We start from the raw sequence: 18,302 nt of genomic DNA, 5'->3' as shown, positions 1-18,302 counted from the left end.
TTCCGGTAAATGATTATTTATTTATTGCATGTAAATGGTGTTTACTATACATGAAGAATTAATCATACAGGGAGAGAGAGTTATGCTTTCTATCTTGCTTTTTTTAAATAAACGTTTCGCTATTACACCTGTATTTCCCGCTACACGTTAAGTACAGTTGAATGCACTGTGTAGTGTAATAAATAATAACAAATAACAAGTAAACTATAAATTCAAAACCGGACCAAAATGATCTTGTTCTGGTAAATGAAGTCATAAACACAAGCAAAATTAAATCTGTAAAAGTAGCACATACATGTATATACAGGTAAAGGAGTCCGGAAGGGACCCTGGATACAGGTGCAAAAATACAGGTAAGTAAAGGTAGGTCACTAAATATACTTTATTTTTGGTTATGTATATGTTTTGTTTTATCCTGATCAATTTTTGGTTTGTTTTGGAATTGACAGTTTGAATATTTATTCCTGACTTATTACACTTCACTTTTTAATTCTCATCAGTACTTCTCTTACTCTTTCCAAATGTCAAAGTGAGCGAAACGTGTGCTAAAATATAAAATAGAGGAAAAAACTTCTGCAATCCAAGTGAAACTATTTCGAAGGAAGATGGAACAATCAGTGTTTCAAAAATCCAGAATCCAGATTCCAGCACAATCAAAAACCGCAGTTTCAGTGTCTATGTATTGGGTTTTTGTAATCAAATACAGACTCGCATTACATAACAAATAAAATCTCTTACTGCAGGAAGTTGTTACTTAGTTTCCGGAAAATCTGAAAGTAGAAGTGAAAGTGGGAACATCAACTAAAGTGAGGCCCCTGTAAGCATATGTTCTTTCAGTATGTGAATTGTAAGTTCTACTGCTGTGTTGTTCCAGTACTGTTGGTGAGATTTTATCGTGCTGACAATAACCTGCTTTTTTTCAGGTGAGCATTGTATGATTCATCGTGGCACGTTACTGATCTACAGACTGTACACCTGGAATAGGTAAGGCTACAGATATTTAAATGAAAGTGGATAATTAGTTTATATTTGTGTCATCAGAATTAGGCTTTTAATAAGATAAGATTGGATAAGTTTTCCCTATTTCCATGTGTAAACGTTAACAGTTTCTTTACTCGGACGTGATTGTTCTCTCAGGGCTTTTGGAATTATATATATATCTTCTGTTTACTAATCTGTCGATCTCGGTATAAACTTTGATCAGTTGGAGAGGGGGGGGGCACTATCAAGTATCAAAAATCCCCCCCGCCGGTTCCTACGGACATGTTGAAGAAGTAAATGTTACGACCAGAATGGATAATCTTGACATGTTGTGTTTAGAAAATTCTTTTATCCGGAGATTATTAAATCTACGATTTTCGGGACGCGTTTGATTGACACATAATCTTGCACTTTCACACAGTAAACTTTATCCATAATACTTAAGAAATTGTGCTGTGTAGTAATGAATAATAGGAAAACTGTAATCCAGAAAGTACAGAGTAGAAATTCGAGAAAGCAATACTAGCCAGTGCCGTAACTCGTAAGTTCGTGCTCAGTGATGTGTGCAGACTAAATAAATTGAACACACCCGGTAAAATGTATTAACGATAACAGAGTTCGTACCCTTTTTACAAACTATGACGACATTCTTCGAAACATCACGTTACGAGAATGTCGTTGTCATTGAAAGCTTAGAATATTTATATAAGTTCAAATCATTAAACTGAAGTTTGTATTAAATAAAAATAGAATTTTAAAATTGTACACGATGCAATTGTGTCAAGACCCCTTTAAACTCCTGTAATGTAATACCTGTGTGAGCGATAGATAGATAGACAGACAAATTTGTGAAATTCGAGAAATTTTGCTGTACAAATAACGATGTTAACCTCTTACGATGCAGACAACCTCAGTGGGCAACACTCATCATAGCGATAGTTGATATGTCTTGTTTCTATCTGGTGCATTTTTCGGTTCAAATACTTTGTTCCTATGAGATATATTAATATTATCTTGTTATTCTATTAAAATTTTTCTACCTTTTTTTTTTGTTCAACATGTTCAAATGATACATATTTGTAGATTATGGAGTACCAGTTTAATCCCTCGCGGAAATACCAGGGTCTGGCGCTGGTTATAACAAATTTCACCAAACCTGGGCCTGGTCCTTTATTGGAAAGAGGAGGAGCTAAGATTGATGTGAAATACATGAAAAAGACCTTCAAACGATTAGGATTTAAAGTAGTTTCCTACGAAAATGTATACACTTCAGATTTTGAGAGAATTTTAAGTGAAAGTAAGTACGTGTAAAAAAAAAATAGATAGTTCTGATTTATTTCTGTTAAGAGTAGAATTGAACTGTGTTTGATTTTTTTGGTCAATGACATCTAGATTTATATAATGGTTGAAAAATGTTGTCTCGGTGGACCTTAGTGCTTGTCTCCTTTCTATCCATCTAAAAATTAATAAGGTTTACATCGTTGGTAACTTTGTTTATAATTCTTAAACTGCAATGGCCTTTTCACTTGCCTCTCAAACAACGTTCCCGAGCTATGCTTGTCAACTATTTATTGGAATTAGTTCAAACTCCCTGTTTTTTGTCATTACTTTAAAAAAGTACACTTACCTTGATTCAAAATCATGTCTTCAATATGCTATACAGTACAATGTGATATTTATATATCACATCATGTCTGAGATATGATTTTAAGCCTTCTAGATCATAACTGCAATGTTTCGTGATATCAATTCAGATCGGTGTGTTTAATTTAGTTATTGGTGTTTAATTTAAATAATGGTGCCATGACCAGAAGAATAGGTAGTGATGATGTGAATCCGAGTATGTTATGATCACATCCGTAGGTTTTTATATTTCTAGCCTCCACAGATCCAGCAGTGAAAGACTTCGACTGTTTCGTTTTTGCTATAAGTACCCATGGTCTTGAACTTGAAGAGGTTGATAAAGAGAGAGGTTTTACGGTCCGAGAACACGCCGTCCAGATGTTTGATGGGGAGTACTATAGCACTAGTGAGATTCTAGAGTACTTCAGCTACGGAAAATGTAAAGCACTGAGAGGCAAACCTAAGCTGTTCTTTATTCAGGTGAAATCAGTTTTTTTCTAATTTTTTCAAGCTAATTATACATTTATGTGTGCCCCTTGTCATGATCGCGTAAACGGAGAAATTCATATACAATTCAGTAACAACAGATTATGTTAATTTTGCAAACAATGTCATTGTATAGAACATAAAATTTGCAAAATGTTGACTTCAAAAGAATTTGTTGATGACCTTGTATCATCAACTTATTTGTCAGAAGCCTGCCTCATTTTAGAAATTGTGCTTACGTAAAACATGCCCTTGCGTATCGAATCAATTCTACATGCAGGTGATAATGGTATTATATTACAACATAAATCAGGAAAGTCGACGATAGAAAAGATAAAGTCACGTTTATCATAAAGTTTACTCCATATTAATTAATTCTGGTTGTAATGCGCCATATGATTGGATAGAAAAATTAGTTTATTTCGTATTACCTGTGTTGCCCATGCCGCGATATGGTCATATTGCGTCAAAAACGTATCTATTTGCAATTAGCCCGGCTAAAAACAAACGAACAGCAGATGAGAGTGTTTATTTCATTTTCCGTTTATAGGCGTGTAGAATTCCGGAGACGGAAGCGTCGGAAGAACAAAGACTTTCTGGAATTGGGTTTGATCACGGAACCAGTGCACATAAATACAGTGGAGGGGAAAATGAGCCTGGTGGCGATAAGACTGATTATCAAGGGTCAGATGACATATCAGAGAAAGGTTGGTAATTTTCTGCAAGTTCAACAAAAATATAATACATGTTTTATTGATAAAAATTCTCTTTTGTCTATACCTTTTCTACTTTATTAATATAATAATAGAAATAGTCATAAACATTCAATTTCTGTATTTAAATGTTAATATTAACAACTTAGTGGTCAATTCTTTAACAGTTAAAAAAAAGGGGGGGGGGGCTATGATGGCCTGTATCAGACTTCAGTCAACAAATACTAAATGGGATCTGTCTGATTTTTATGACAGTATTATTTTTTACAGTTTTCTTACAAGTAGATTAAGATACCTTTTACAGTAACAGTTTTTTATAAGTAGATTTAGAAACTTTTTTACAATTTTCTTACAAGTTGTTCTTTTACAAGTAGATTTAGATACTTTTTTTACTTTTCTATTACATCGCCTGCGTGGCGCAGTGGTTAGAGCGTTTCCTCTAGAGTTGCGGCATAAGGAGTTGATCCTTACGTCGCGGGTTCGACTGCTGGACGTGGAAACTGGTCCTTCAGATGAGACCGTATAAACCGAGGTCCCATGTCGCAGTTGGTGCTGGTACAAAAAAGTTCCCTCGCTGCTCAGAGGCCGTAAGAGCCGAGTAGAGGTCTAAATTTGCAGCCCTCCACCGGCAAGTGGTGGCATCTCAACATGAGTGAAAAATTCTTGAAAGGACATTAAACAACAAACAAACAAACAATTACATGTAAATTAAGATATTTTTTTAATTCTTTTACATGCATATTGAAATACTTTTTTCCATATTATTTTTCAAGTAGAGTTAGATATAATTTTCAATTCTATTATAAATAGATTTATATACTTTTTACAATTATTTTACAAGTAGAATTAGTTATTAAGGAAGAAGATGTGTCTGATACCGATATAGAAGAGGATGAAGATAAACAGGGGGGATACAGACCTCCTCCTCCAGTGGCCAGTGGTCAGGTATTTAGAACCGCCTGGGTCAACCATTCATTTCATTCAAAAATACAGCAGTTAAGTTGGATAAATAGAGCTCTTCTAATTTTAGCTTTTTTACCATTTTTCAACTGTTTTGCTTTGAGAAACTAACTTTGATTTAAAAATATAAAATAGATAAGACTTTGTTAAAATATAAAAGAAACAAATTAATTTCTTTCAGAAACAGTCAGAAGAGAATAATGGTTCAGAAGTTCAAGCAAATCGTTTGGGGTCAGGAGATGTGGTCGACCCTCCTCGTGGAATCCGTTTGTCACAAGAGAAGAACATCATAACACCAGTCCCCTGTCACAATGACATGCTCGTTATGTTTGCCTCGCCACAAGGTTAGGTCCAAACGCTAATCTCTTCTTTACAAAGCATAGACATTTTTAGGATTTTAATTTCAATTTTTAAAAAATGCAACTTTAATCCAATGAGGTGACAAACTATGATAAGATGACTTTTTCTATAATTAACAAGGTCTTTATGCTGTAAGAAACCTTGACATGGGAAGCTACCTTTTGAAATATCTATACGAGGCTGTGGAACAGTTTTATGGAAATGGGAAACTGGAAAATAACAAAACCAACTTTCTGGAGGTCCTGAGACACGTCACAGAAAAGATGACTTCGAAGACTTACTTTGGTTCCAAGCAATATACTAATGTTCCGTGTATTGTGCACAAACTCTCTAAAGATATTGTCTTCACTCAGGGAGAGACCATGGCCCACAACAAGTTTATGGAATTATAGTTGCCTGAGTTTAAGGAACTGTTTATAATATTAAATAAACTATTTGCTTCAAATTTTTGAAAGGATAATGCTTTACTAGGCTGACATTTATTAAATGCTTTATGAATTACTAGTGAATAAATAAACGATTTTTTCCCCTACATTTGCAGGAAAAAACGAATTAACGGTGATGAACTGCACTTTTGTAATTTTCATGTCGCTGATTCTATGGCTCTCTGTTCTTGAAATATTCTTTTATGTACATGTACATGTCTGACTGAAAACTGGTTGTATACTGCGAAAGCAGACAGGGAACCAAAAGACAGGGAAAAAACATTATAACGCAAGGTGAAAAAGGGTAATTAGGCAAATCAAAAGGTGTTAAAACGTGGAAAAGGCATTATAGAGCGTTTAAACGAAGTTATAAAGGCATACCAATGCGAATAAGGACGTTCTATAACGCGAATCAAAATTAAGGCGTGATATCACGATCGAAGATGCGTCTTTAGGTCTGTCAAAACACAGGATTTCGCATACCTATCAATTTAACCGAAATTTTCAGTAAAAAAAAATACGTAATACCTATAATAATATTATAGGTATTACGTATTTTTTTTATTTACTGAAAATTTCGGTTAAATTGATAGGTATGCGAACTCCTGTGGTCAAAAGGAGTAATAATACGAAGTTATATTGCCTTTCCATTTCATGTGATTACGCCTTTCAAAATGTGTTATAATTCCTTTTCTCTTTTGTGTTAAACGCCAATTTTGAAGGACATTAACCCCTTAATCTTTTCAGCGTTGTAACGTCTTCTTAATTTGTATTTGTGTTATTAATTTTTTACTTATTACTTACTTACGTTATGACACCTATTTTAAAATGCGCAAGCCTTTTCACTTTGAGTTATTACGCCTTTTGAACCTTTAGTGACCCTTTAACTTTTTTCCTACCTCGAAAAAAAAATCGAAGCTTATATACCACCTTTGACTATAGAAATGTAAGGCCTGTAACATAGGTCATATCCTTAGAAAATTAACTTTTTCCATTTAGAAAAGTAAAAGATTCAAGCTATATGTAAAAACAAGTGATCCATGGGTTTTAAAGAGGCATGGACATAGTTTTGAAGTTAATATTTATCAAAATTTTCGATCGAATTCCACGTCTCAAATGTTGCGATAGAGTTTTAAAGCGATAAACTAGAAGAAGTGTGTTTAGAAACTAAAAAAAAATAACGAATCTCGATACGCGTTTGACATACACATGTATATCCTTACACTTTCATGAACTAGAAATTATCCTTCATATTTTAAAAAAAAGTGAGAGATCTGTGGTCTATTGTGACTATTAATAAATGTTGTTGACTGGGTTCGAGGGCAAACAGTTTGGTTCGAGGGGTGGGCAAAACGCATTTTGTCTGAGATCACAGTCAATAATTTTTTGCTATACCTTTTATTTTCCATTCTGTCACTGTCGAACACCAACGAATGCAAATAAGATTTAGCTGATCCCGCCCACATTGTGACGTAAGCGGTCTAATACTTCATCGACAGGTCCAATATCTCACTCAGCGGTCAAACATCGACTTTTTTTTATGACCGCTCAGTAAAACATTGGAAATGTTAGACTTTTTAAATATAGATTTGACTTTTTTAGTATAGATTTGTATAGAAACCAATTTTTTAAAGTTATAACAAAAAGAAGTGAAACCCCCACTGCCCCCCCCCCCTCCCCATCTCCTTTATTTTTACAAGGCATTCATTGCATAATGCAGTCCCATCTTCCTGAGAAAAAGATGGATTTTTACATACATTTTCTTGTAAACCTTCAGACCCCTTTATGGTCTTATTCCTACCAAAAGTCATTGGTTTGAGTAAAATTGAATCTACATGAAATTGTCGCTTATAAGTTTTATAATTTGTAGCCCGAGAAGATTTTTAAAATACATTCTCTGTACATTAGTTCGAATCCGTTTATGGTCCTTTTTCGGTGTTCTATAGCAATAATATTCTCCCTTGTAAAAATTCCCCGTGAAAAATTTCCCCGATTATTTTGCAATGTAGCAAATCTTATCCGTACAAAAAAAATGCTATATTACAATTGTTCTCCTTAGGAATTTTTGCTATATAGCAAATTCTCTCTACTTCTTTGCATTACACCCCCCCCCCCCCGAATGTTTGCCAGTGATATAGTAGATCCCCTTCTATTTTTAACTCTACTGGTCAGAGACCAGAAGAGCTTATGCGGTATAAGTAAGGTGTCCGTCCGTCTGTCTGTCTGTAAACAATTTTTCAAAACGTTACTCCTCCTACAGTTTTGTCTGATTTCAATATATCTTGGCATACTTAAGCACATAAGTAGACTACACTAAGATACATAATTCTGTGTATCGGGTTTTGATTTCGATGAACGGTGTTGCCATGGTAACTAAAAATAGAGATTTCTGGGAGATACTTTCAAAACGCTACTCCTCCTACAGTTTTGGTCTGATTTCGGTAAAACTTTGTACACAAGTAGACTATACTAAGATACATGATTCTGTATATCGGTTTTTGATTTCAATGAACGGTACTGCCATGGTTACTAAAAAAAGAAATTTTTGTGAAAAACTTTCAAAATGCTACTCCTTCTACAGTTTTGGTCTGATTTCAATATAACTTTGCACACAAGTAGACTATAATAAGATTCATAATTCTTTCTATTGGTTTTTGATTTCGATGAACAGTGTTGCCATGGTTACTAAAAATAGAAATTTCTGTGAAATACTTTCAAAACCCTCTCCTCCTACAGTTTTTGGTCTGATTTTAGTATAACTTGGCACACAAGGAAACTACACTAAGATATAATTCTGTATATCGGTTTTTGATTTCGATGAACGGTGTTGCCATGGTTACTAAAAATAGAAATTTCCTTGAAATACTTTCAAAATGGTATTCCTCTTACAGTTTTGGTCTGATTTCGGTATAAATTGGCACACAAGTAGAGTACACTGAGATACATTATTGCCTTTATTGTTTTTTGATTTTGTTGAATGATGTTGCCATGATTACTAAAATCGAAATTTCTGTAAAATTGTTTTAAAAGGCTACTCCTCCCACAGTTTTAGTCTAATTGCAATAAATCTTGCAAAAAAAGAGACTAAAACAAGGATCAATATTCTATTTATTGCTATTGCAAAGTTTCAAGTCCAAGTGCTATTTTACCTTCCTTTGTTACAAGTACAACCAGTAGAGCTACAGCCTCGCCAGAGACTTCTGGTTATAAAGTCAATTTAATCATATCTATGTTTATACCTAATATTCGCATTATGAAAATTTCTGGATCAAAGTGTTGGCTATGTCCAAGGTCTACTAAGAGGAATCTTTGCTATGTAGCAGAATTTCCCCATGGTAGAACATTTAGCAATTTATTTAGGGGATTTTTTTTCTATACAACACCGCATAAGGGACAAATAAATTTAAACATTTTTTATACTACATGAATTTAAGTTGCTTTTATGAATACAAATAAGTTTTACAATTTGTAGCCTTAATTGTAGTTCGTGTGATCAGAGGAGATATTTATTTTTATAAAGCTTTTAAAATTTCCCTATGCATTAAAAATTTTCAATGTAAAAGTGATAAATCATTTTGGGCTATAACCCAACCACGTAGAATATTTTGAACAAATAAATTAATTTTTTTTTAATTTAAAATAAAGCTTCCACACAAGTTTTCTACTTTCTGACTGGTTGGTTCTTGAGAAGAAGATATTTTAAACACTAAATACCTTAATTATTTCCTCTATTTCATAGGATTCATAATCCCTCTGTTCACTAACTTTAATACTTCATGATGTTCAGAAAGAAATGTATTTTATAAGTAAAATTCAAACAACTTTATAGAGCGTGCAGGGTAATATTTTTGTTGTTGTTGTTCGTTGATATGTCCTTTACAAAACTATTTCGTTCGATTGGCTATTAATTTGAAGCAACTAATTTTTCATGTTATATTTAAAGTATAATTGATATTTTTTAACAGTTTAACTGGGAAGTGCCTATGTTGCAAATAAGCATTTTTAATGCTTTTATGGGCAAAGAGGGTGTTGCAGTTCTTTTGTTATTTTCCCTAAAGTTGTAGCAGTTTGAAAGAAAAATTTTGAGTAACAGAAAACGGTCTTAAATATTTTCAGATACAACGGTATATATACAGCACAATGTCTGCATCGACTGCACATCGACTTCCAATTTGCCATTAAATGAATTGTAAATTAGTCACATAGCGAAATAAGTCAAGTTTTCTGTTTTTCAAATAGGGAATCCACATTGTTCTGAAAAACTGCCTCTTTGAAACAGAATGAATTTGATATACGAATAAAGAGACATTATTTTTCTGCAAAACTGCCATTTCTGATTTTTGTTTCAAAGAGGCATATTTTTGAAAATCACAAAAATCGAATAAAAATTATTATCCATCCGAAATGCAAAATGTGCACATAAAATAGCACACGATACTTCACTGTTGGAGCTGGTCTAGTGATAAAGCATGTGGACTTATTGCAAAGATTCTTTTAACTGAGGATGGATTCGAATCCTGTAATGGCTGGTACAAGTAATTATGTATTTTTTTTTCTTATATAATGGATCGAAGTACAATGTAACATCTCTCTTGAGAGAGAAAGAGAGAGGGAGGGAATGTTACTGAGAAAGTTAATGGGTATTTAAATTGTTTTCCTTGATATTGTGATCTAAAACTAATAAGACACATACTTTAAAGTTATTATTTAGTGGCGATGTCTTTAAAAAATAAAGTACTATCATTTTTAATAATTTATTTTTTTCATACACAAGTTTATCATGTTTATATATTGAAAAATATTAACGCATGCTGCCTACAGTACATCTTTCAAAATGATATGCGAGGTGCACTTGTCATTAACGTGCTTTTTATCGTTCTAACTTTTCTCGTGCAATATGGCGACAGTGGCCATAGATGAGGAAAAAAAGTTTAGTCCAGTCTATGTTGCATGAAATAAACGTAAACTGTGAAATGTTTTGTTATAACAAGCTGGACATACCCGTCATATAAATAAAGTCATCTACGTAGCATTATCTTTAGAGATAACTCTTCATGCGTCGTGGGTAATTAAATGTCCTTCTCGATTTAGGGAATAATCGCGAGTTTCTGCAACACCCTCTTTTAGGTAAAATTTATCATCTATGTGTCTTGTAACTTATGTTTTTTAAGTACATCGATCTGCATCAAGTTTCATAGTGCTGCGATAATGTATACATGTTTCCTATCTGTTATGTTTTATATGTGTATTTAGTCATAGCATTCTGTGGTATTTTTTGCTTGAATACTGAAATGAAGTGTTTTTGGTCCTATATCATTTTCGCGGATATTAGCCTACCCCTGAAAGTGAAAGTAGACGAACAGGGTCCAGAGGTCTTGATTATCTAATATAATGACTTTGAAAGGAGTTTACCGGTTGTTTAGAAAGACTTCTCCGTTTTATAAAAGGTATTTAATATACATGTCTCCATGTAGATTTGACTACGTATATTAAATCTATTAAAAATATTTTTATTGGATATGTTTCATAACGATCGTCTGCTTAGCATTAAAACTGTTTACAGTACTGATTTGTAGTGAAGTGCATTTGTATTGAACACTCATAAATTCATTTCAAATTTTGGGATACTCAATTAAATAGTCCTTCGGTCGATAATGGTGTAAACTGTAAGTAAACAACGTATATTTCTTTATTTATAATACAATATCCAGTGACAACTGACAAACTGGATTCTATTCTGAGATTCGCCTGGACCGTGTCGGCATTGTTTTGCTGTTATGCGCAGCTCTCTTATGATCTGCCTATGAAAGAAGTTAATTATGTTTTAAGTACAAGGATTCATTAATTAAATTCATATTTTCACTCAGTTACATACCTTTGTAGGGCTAGTGTCTGAGAAAACACCTATCCTTTAGCTTATTTTTAAAAGTTTTTTTTTTTACACTACTAAATTTATACCTGAGCTTAATTAGTACTGTGATCACAGGTATTTGTTTTTTATACAGGTCACTGTACCCTGAAAGGGATAGACCTGTACATGAAATATTTGCCTATAATATATAAATAGTGCACGTTTTTGAGGGTAACAGTTGAAATTGACACCCCAAGGAAAACCATTGTCAACCGACGCGTCAGCGGAGGTTGACAATGGTTTTCCGAGGGGTGTCAATTTCAACTGTTACCCTCAAAAACGTGCACTATTTATTTTATTATACTGAATGTCTTACTGATTTCGGATGTCATAAAAAAAAATTCGGAGATCGTCGTTAAGTTCACACTTAGAAAGCTTTCAAACTCCCCGCTTATATTTTTCTCAATAAGAAAGCTTCCGAAAAGATTTACCAACCTCTCTATTGTTTGTTTTCTACTCAAAAAGTCCTTTATCATCTAAAGTTTGCACTCGCAAGGATGTTTCGTCTGTCGTTTGTTGTTTTCAAGTAAGCTACATCGGACGCAAGCTTTTATTGACGTCGTTTATTCGGCTTCTTTCAAACGCACAACCGACGTTTTGAGAATTCTACGGTGAACCGTACGCGCATGATTTGAACGCATGTGATATTTTCGTAATGTTACCTGTTGTCAAGTGTGTTGCTAACGCTGAGGGTAACATTACGCATTGTTAAATGCGTCTTAACCAATCAGATTTTAGTATTTAACATGAAAGTATAATAATAACATATAGCTGCAGAACTGTAGTGTCATGGTTTTATATTTTAGTCTTTGACCATAACACTACAGATCCCTTAATGCAAATATAGTGCAATTTACTTCGCAAGATTTTCTGCACATTTTGGGGATATATTTCACCACTTTCCAGCATTGGTCAATTAATTAACTACCTTTCAGTCCCTAATTCTAGACATATTCTATAACTAACCGGTATATATTCTATCCACCTCCTAATCCTAATTCTTTTCATCTCTACAGACCAATAAACTTTCTTGTTGTGAATTTGCTGTCGGATGGCATAAAATTCACAACAAGCGAGTTTATTGGTCTGTAGAGATGACTAGAAAACGTTAGGAGATGAATAAAATATATAGATTGGTTATAGAATATGTCTAGAATTAGGGAATGAAAAGAAGTTGATTGACCAATGCTGGAAAGTGGCAAAATACATCCCCAAAGTGTGCAGAAAATTTTGTGCTGTAAAATACACCATATTTGCATTACGCCATATTTGCATTACAGGATCTCTAGCATTATGGTCAAAGATTTGTAATGGTTTGGGCCGTGGATATCGGCCCAGGTAGCTCAGTCAGTAGAGCACCTGACAAGTGATGCAGGGGTCTCGGGTTCAATTCCCGGTCCAGCCATTTATTTTCTCCTTTCCTGTTACAGACTAAAATATAAAACCATAATGCTACAGTTCTGCAGCTACCTGTAACTTGTGATCAAATGTGATTATAATACAACCACAATTATCCAGAATCAAATGAACTTGTTATTAACTGCTTGTGGCAATTTGATAAAAGGTAATTGATTTATATTTAAATAGATCTGCCAAAGATACAGACAGAAATCTTGATTTAAAAAAATTAGCCTAACGAATATCCTTATAATGAATTTTATTTTTTTTTTTTTTAGAATACAACTGATGTCCACTAAATCTGACCATCTACAGAGAACAGCTCAGAATTCGAGGGAACAGGTTAGCTTATAAAAGTTCAGTTTGCATCATTTTCATTATAACAAACACTATAGCTAATTACATAGTCAAATGCGATCACATAATGAAAATTTCGTTTTATTTTCAAAATTCTTTAGAGAGTTTTTTTGACTTAAGCATGTTAAGTTAGTTCTCAGTTAACTTTATGGTCTATAAACCTCACCTGTCCCTGTCCAGTTTTGTGTTCATCAGGTAGTTAAATATTACAGCTGATGTCTGTCTGGTTTCATGTTTCAACATACTGTTGATTATTACAGGTGGTACCTGTCCAGTTTTGTGTTCAACATGCTGTTGATTATTACAGGTGGTGCCTGTCCAGTTTTGTGTTCAACATGCTGTTGACTATTACAGGTGGTACCTGTCCAGTTTTGTGTTCAACATGTAGTTGATTATAACAAGTGGTGTCTGTTCAATTTAGTGTTCATCATGCTGTTGATTATAACAGTCTGTTCCTGTCCAGTTTTACATTCATCATGCCATTGAATATTACAGGTATAACCTGTGGTTTTTATGCTGTTGATTCTTACAGGTGGTGTGTGTAGCCACAGTCATAGGAATGCGTAATGAGTCCACTACGGTCAAAGGTTTGACACTGAAAGTGCATGATAGATCCTTATCTTTCAAAGCAGGCCAATGGTAAGATATGAAATCATCCAGGGCTTAATTGACCCTTTTTGGAACAGGGTCCTGTACCTTTTGAACTGGAAATCTTAAATGAAAAAGTGGCAAAATTTGGAAATATTAATTAATGTCTTGCGTTTAACTGCAGAATAAAGAGTTAGATTGTAGGCTTATTCCCTATTTACATCTTATGAATCATTATAATTTCAAAAGTCAAGGTTCTTTGATACGAAAATACACTTAAAAAATTCAATCTGCTTTTCGTTTGGAAATTGTTACCAAAAGTTTTTGATAAAAGAGTGTCATTTTCAGTTGGGACAGAGTCCTTTTACAGGACTTGGATCAAGGGATATTGAGTCTTGTCCTCTCCGTCTTTTTCTCTCCGTCACTTCACTTTGCAATTCTACTGGGCTCTATTTTTGTAAAAATGGCACAGACTTGTGCATTTATCTTTAAATATGACTTGTGTATAAGATGAATTTAAAACAAAAATGTTTAATTCAATAGTTGAAACAATATTTCTTACTAGCTTTGAGAGAAATGTACAATACAGATTATTTTTTTTGAATTATGAATATACCAGTTATAAGTGAAAAATTGTTTTAAAAATATTCAAAATGTCAGTTTCACATTTTTCATCATCTTACCAGTAATCTGGTACTTATGAGAAAATACTCTTGTATATAAATAACAGGGTAGACACGTTCCTGCCAGGTTTGGAGAAAGTTGGAGGCTTCTCAATGTGTTCATCACCAGGAACTCTTCAAAGGGAGGGAACTCTTGACCTTGCTGTCAAGTACAGTGATCATCCTCCAGCAAAGTGGATCCATGAAAAGGTACATTATACTGCTTTGGCTTTATTTCAGTTACTGCACAAGAAATTTAGTAATGTGGGTAACTACCTATGTTTGTTCATAGTGGTAGTATGATAAAAATAATCTTTTGCCCAGTCTTTCTGGAAATTTTTATAGAATTTTGATAGGGTACATATGGATGTACAGATTAATTCAAGACAAAGATAATTAAGACATGCATTAAAGCTTTTTTGTATACTATACACCTACATCAAGGGAAAGGAATTGTTTAAAAGTGGTTCTAATTATGTTCACAACACATATACACCATTGAAGCATAGCTTTATATATCTACCTTTGAGTTTAATCTCAATGAAATTATGTGATTAAAAAAATGGGGGGGGGATATGCTCATAATTTTAAATTCTTTCAGTTTGAATGAAATATTTGTTTTCTCTTTGATAAAATAATATTGATTATATTTTTTTTTTCCAGTGTAAAGTTGGCACAGAGCTTCAGATCCGAGTTGGTGGTGATGTTTACTTTGATCCTGATCCAGACAAACCCTCTCCTGATCTACTTCTAATAGCAGGGGGCATTGGAATCAATCCTATACATAGCATCCTCTGTCATGTGACAGATCTTCTAGAATCTCATTGGACAAACTCCCCTAAACATGTGTCTCTACTCTACAGTGCATCGTCCATGGATGAACTTATCTTTCATGTAATTTTTTTTTCTCTTTGTTAAATTGTTAAATAATGATTTTTTTTTTTTTTGGAATTATAAATAATAAATGACTTAAGTAATTAAACACTCATTTCATGATTTTGAGCTTTCTTCAAAAAAATGGAAGAAAGCACATGCTATATTTCTGAAATGTTGACCTAACTTAAATCCCAATTTAGTTCACAATTGATTTGAACATATTTTATTGTAATAATACATTCAAAAGGATTGGATGCAAGTTCTTTCAACTTAATAAATCCTCTCCTTATTATACAAACAATGAATACAATATGATTGTCATAATAAATAAATTGAGATAATTTACGAAAATTTATGTTCACAATTTGAAGGTCTATTCAAAAAACTACAAACCTATCTGGACCAAACCAACATGGCTTTAATAATGCATCTAAGGATTCATGTTGCTAGTCTTGTGACCAGTATTTTTTGAATGAGTTTCTGGATTCAAGTTTTTGGAGCATGTTAAATTCATTCCCAAGCAATCCCCATCCCCACAGAACCAATATCTTACATGAAACTAAGGATGCACCAAGTTAGTCTTACAGCAGATGTTTATTTTCAGATGTGAAAGAAGGACACCATCTTATCTGAAAACATCTTATTGCAGATTTATTTGCTTGTAGATTGCATCTTTTTATTAATATATGTATCATTTGTCAGGGAAGCTTTGTAATCTTTGATACCAGTGTTTTCTTAAATTTGGAGTATTTTTCTCTTTAAGTCAGTCCATCCAAATGTGAAGCTAATTTCCATGAGTACATGAGCACTGAATATTATTTTGTAGGAGGACATAAAAAGATTGTGTACAAAGAACTCAGGGATCCTGTCTTACAAGAGCTTTATAACCAAAGAGAAATCTCAGCTCAGAAGTGAGATTCAAGGTATTTATTTAAAGGGAGTGAGTACTAGAAGAAGTCCTGTAGTTTGCTTCATCATGTAAACTGCAAACATTTTAGGAGGGTTTCAAAAATGTCTACAGCTTAGAAAATATACTGCATTAATAGCACAAAGGGTACCTCATAGCACAGTCCGGTGTAAGAACTGTTGAAGAAAGGTTTCTGATACATTAGTTTATGTGAAATCGCTCATCTTTGTAGGGGATTAAATTTTCGTGAACAATCCACAAATTTGGTCTTCCACAAAGAAATCAGAATTATATTTGTCTACCAACTACAAAATTAAATCCCCACATACCAGTACATGTGTATTTTTTCTTCAAATCACAAAATTTTTAACGTCTTGTAAATAAGCAATATTTTACAGTAACTAAAATTGAACATTGTATTTGGTTCATAATTCATGTAACAAGTCACAGAAAAAACAAATGCATGTATTTATCCAACAGACTATTTTTCCTTATATTTAAACATTTACTTGATCCTTGATTCAATATTTAAAAAATGAATTTTTTATGATATATTTATTCAGTAATTGAAAATTTGTCTGTAATCCCCACCTAGTGTAATTACTATACCACACACAGCAATGAGGCAGTTTCATCACATGATGAGCAATTGGTTTTATGAAGATATAAATTAAGCTACCTCAAACCTCATTATCTCAAACTCAATGGGACCTAGAAAAAACACAGATATCCGAAGGTAGAGAGAAGTGGAGAGATGTTGAGATTAAAATACCAAAAGAAAATAGTGGTTGGGACTTTCAAATCACTTCAACATATCCATAGTATTCAAGATATCAGCATTCAAGATACTGGAGTTCAACTGTACCTCCTTATTTGTAATAATAAAGTCATTTGAAAAGTAAATATTTATTGCTTAGCAGAATTTTACATAAGATGTTTATACAAGTCTTTTTTTCATTGTCAGGTCAGAGAATCTGTCGTGATGATATCCAGACTGAGGTAGAGAGGATGAAGTCACATGACCTTATTGCGTTTATATGTGGCCCACCTCCCATGATACACAACACAGAAAATATGCTGGAGTCAGTGGGAGTGCCAAAGCAGAGAATTCAATATGAAAAGTGGTGGTAGTCAGCTACTGCAGAATTTACATTGGAGTGGTGATAGAAAGCAAATTGGTGTCTCAGTTCACAGTCCTCAGGTTTACTGATGTCATATTGTACCATGTTCTTGTGTATTTAATATTTATTTTATGATAAAATAAATTTTTACAAAACTTCTATATTTTGTGGTGATTATAATTTTTGGTCAGTATATCAGGAGATTTCATTTGATAATATTTGCGTAAATTGATGATGCCTGCTCAACATGCAAAGTTCTAATGGTATATATGGCAACTGCTCTGAAAAATCACTTTACAAAATGAAGAGCACTCTTTCAGAACCCACTTGAGAAGCATTGAACTAGAGGAAACAAAAAAAATTTTCTGAGGAAAAGTTGATTGCTTCTCTATTGAATTTTAATAGTGGTTGAATCGACAAACTAATTAATAATGGAAGACATTTTGGAATTCTATTTGTCTAAAGACAATGAACCTTGCTTGGAGAAGTCTTTCTTACAATTGATTCAATCAACCTGCTAGACTTGAGTTCTAGATGATAGATCTGGATGATATACCAATAATTAAGGGAATCAACCTTGAAAATTTGTAGCAATGCAACACAAACATTGAAATTAACTGGATGTGAAAAAATTACACTTCTTGAATGGAACGCAGCTGATGATAAAACTGGAAGTACATGTATTACTTTAAAAAAAATCGCTCACCAAAGTCAAAGGCTCATTTTGAGCTTTTCTGGTTAAAATTTGTCTGTCAAAAAAGAAAGGGAAACAAACATGCCCAGCCATGTTATTTTTTGGGGGAGTATGTTTTCCTCCCTTTTTATTTTTTAAAGAGCAGGGGATGATAATGGACATTCTTCATCATCTCGGTAAAGTTAAATTTTTGGGGGGTACTGTGTATATCATTTTATTATATATAGTCTCACAGACATA

At 33.3% G+C, this 18,302-nt stretch overlaps 2 protein-coding genes across 4 annotated transcripts; both read left to right on the top strand.

Annotated features, from left to right (window-relative positions):
* The first annotated feature begins 769 nt into the window (after window positions 1–769).
* On the top strand, window positions 770–5,685 carry LOC133185525 (uncharacterized). 3 transcript variants are annotated; one of them, XM_061320816.1, is made up of 8 exons: window positions 770–817; window positions 924–984; window positions 2,065–2,278; window positions 2,861–3,084; window positions 3,641–3,797; window positions 4,645–4,748; window positions 4,945–5,107; window positions 5,244–5,685. In XM_061320816.1, exons 3-8 carry the CDS (start codon window positions 2,068–2,070, stop codon window positions 5,513–5,515), a joined length of 1,131 nt encoding a protein of 376 aa, XP_061176800.1. In that variant the 5' UTR covers window positions 770–817; window positions 924–984; window positions 2,065–2,067; the 3' UTR covers window positions 5,516–5,685. The 3 variants fall into 3 exon arrangements, with proteins under 3 accessions (XP_061176800.1, XP_061176802.1, XP_061176801.1); XM_061320818.1 differs by lacking the exon at window positions 770–817 and having other exon boundaries at window positions 827–984; window positions 4,648–4,748; XM_061320817.1 differs by lacking the exons at window positions 770–817; window positions 924–984 and adding an exon at window positions 830–923.
* A 5,228-nt stretch (window positions 5,686–10,913) lies between these two features.
* On the top strand, window positions 10,914–17,476 carry LOC133185524 (oxidoreductase NAD-binding domain-containing protein 1-like). Its single transcript, XM_061320815.1, has 7 exons — window positions 10,914–10,995; window positions 13,136–13,199; window positions 13,747–13,853; window positions 14,533–14,674; window positions 15,128–15,358; window positions 16,167–16,263; window positions 17,212–17,476. Exons 1-7 carry the CDS (start codon window positions 10,940–10,942, stop codon window positions 17,376–17,378), a joined length of 864 nt encoding a protein of 287 aa, XP_061176799.1. The 5' UTR covers window positions 10,914–10,939; the 3' UTR covers window positions 17,379–17,476.
* The last annotated feature ends 826 nt before the right edge of the window (window positions 17,477–18,302 follow it).

This window comes from Saccostrea echinata, unplaced genomic scaffold (genome assembly GCF_033153115.1).
Source record: "Saccostrea echinata isolate AGI-Se365-2 ecotype Australia unplaced genomic scaffold, CSIRO_AGI_Sech_v1 ptg000012l, whole genome shotgun sequence".
NCBI lineage: Eukaryota > Metazoa > Mollusca > Bivalvia > Ostreida > Ostreidae > Saccostrea > Saccostrea echinata.
Note: the sequence above shows the minus strand (reverse complement) of the source record. Positions and strands in the feature narration are given on the sequence as shown.

Bases quoted from the DNA above. Each gene is read 5' to 3' on its own strand.
- LOC133185525 (XM_061320816.1), top strand. From the start codon at position 2,068: ATGGAGTACCAGTTTAATCCCTCGCGGAAATACCAGGGTCTGGCGCTG. The intron at 2,279-2,860 runs GTAAGTACGTGT...TTATATTTCTAG, and splicing joins TGAGAGAATTTTAAGTGAAA to CCTCCACAGATCCAGCAGTG. The intron at 3,085-3,640 runs GTGAAATCAGTT...TTCCGTTTATAG, and splicing joins CTAAGCTGTTCTTTATTCAG to GCGTGTAGAATTCCGGAGAC.
- LOC133185524 (XM_061320815.1), top strand. From the start codon at position 10,940: ATGACTTTGAAAGGAGTTTACCGGTTGTTTAGAAAGACTTCTCCGTTT. The intron at 13,200-13,746 runs GTTAGCTTATAA...TGATTCTTACAG, and splicing joins CTCAGAATTCGAGGGAACAG to GTGGTGTGTGTAGCCACAGT. The intron at 14,675-15,127 runs GTACATTATACT...TTTTTTTTCCAG, and splicing joins CAAAGTGGATCCATGAAAAG to TGTAAAGTTGGCACAGAGCT.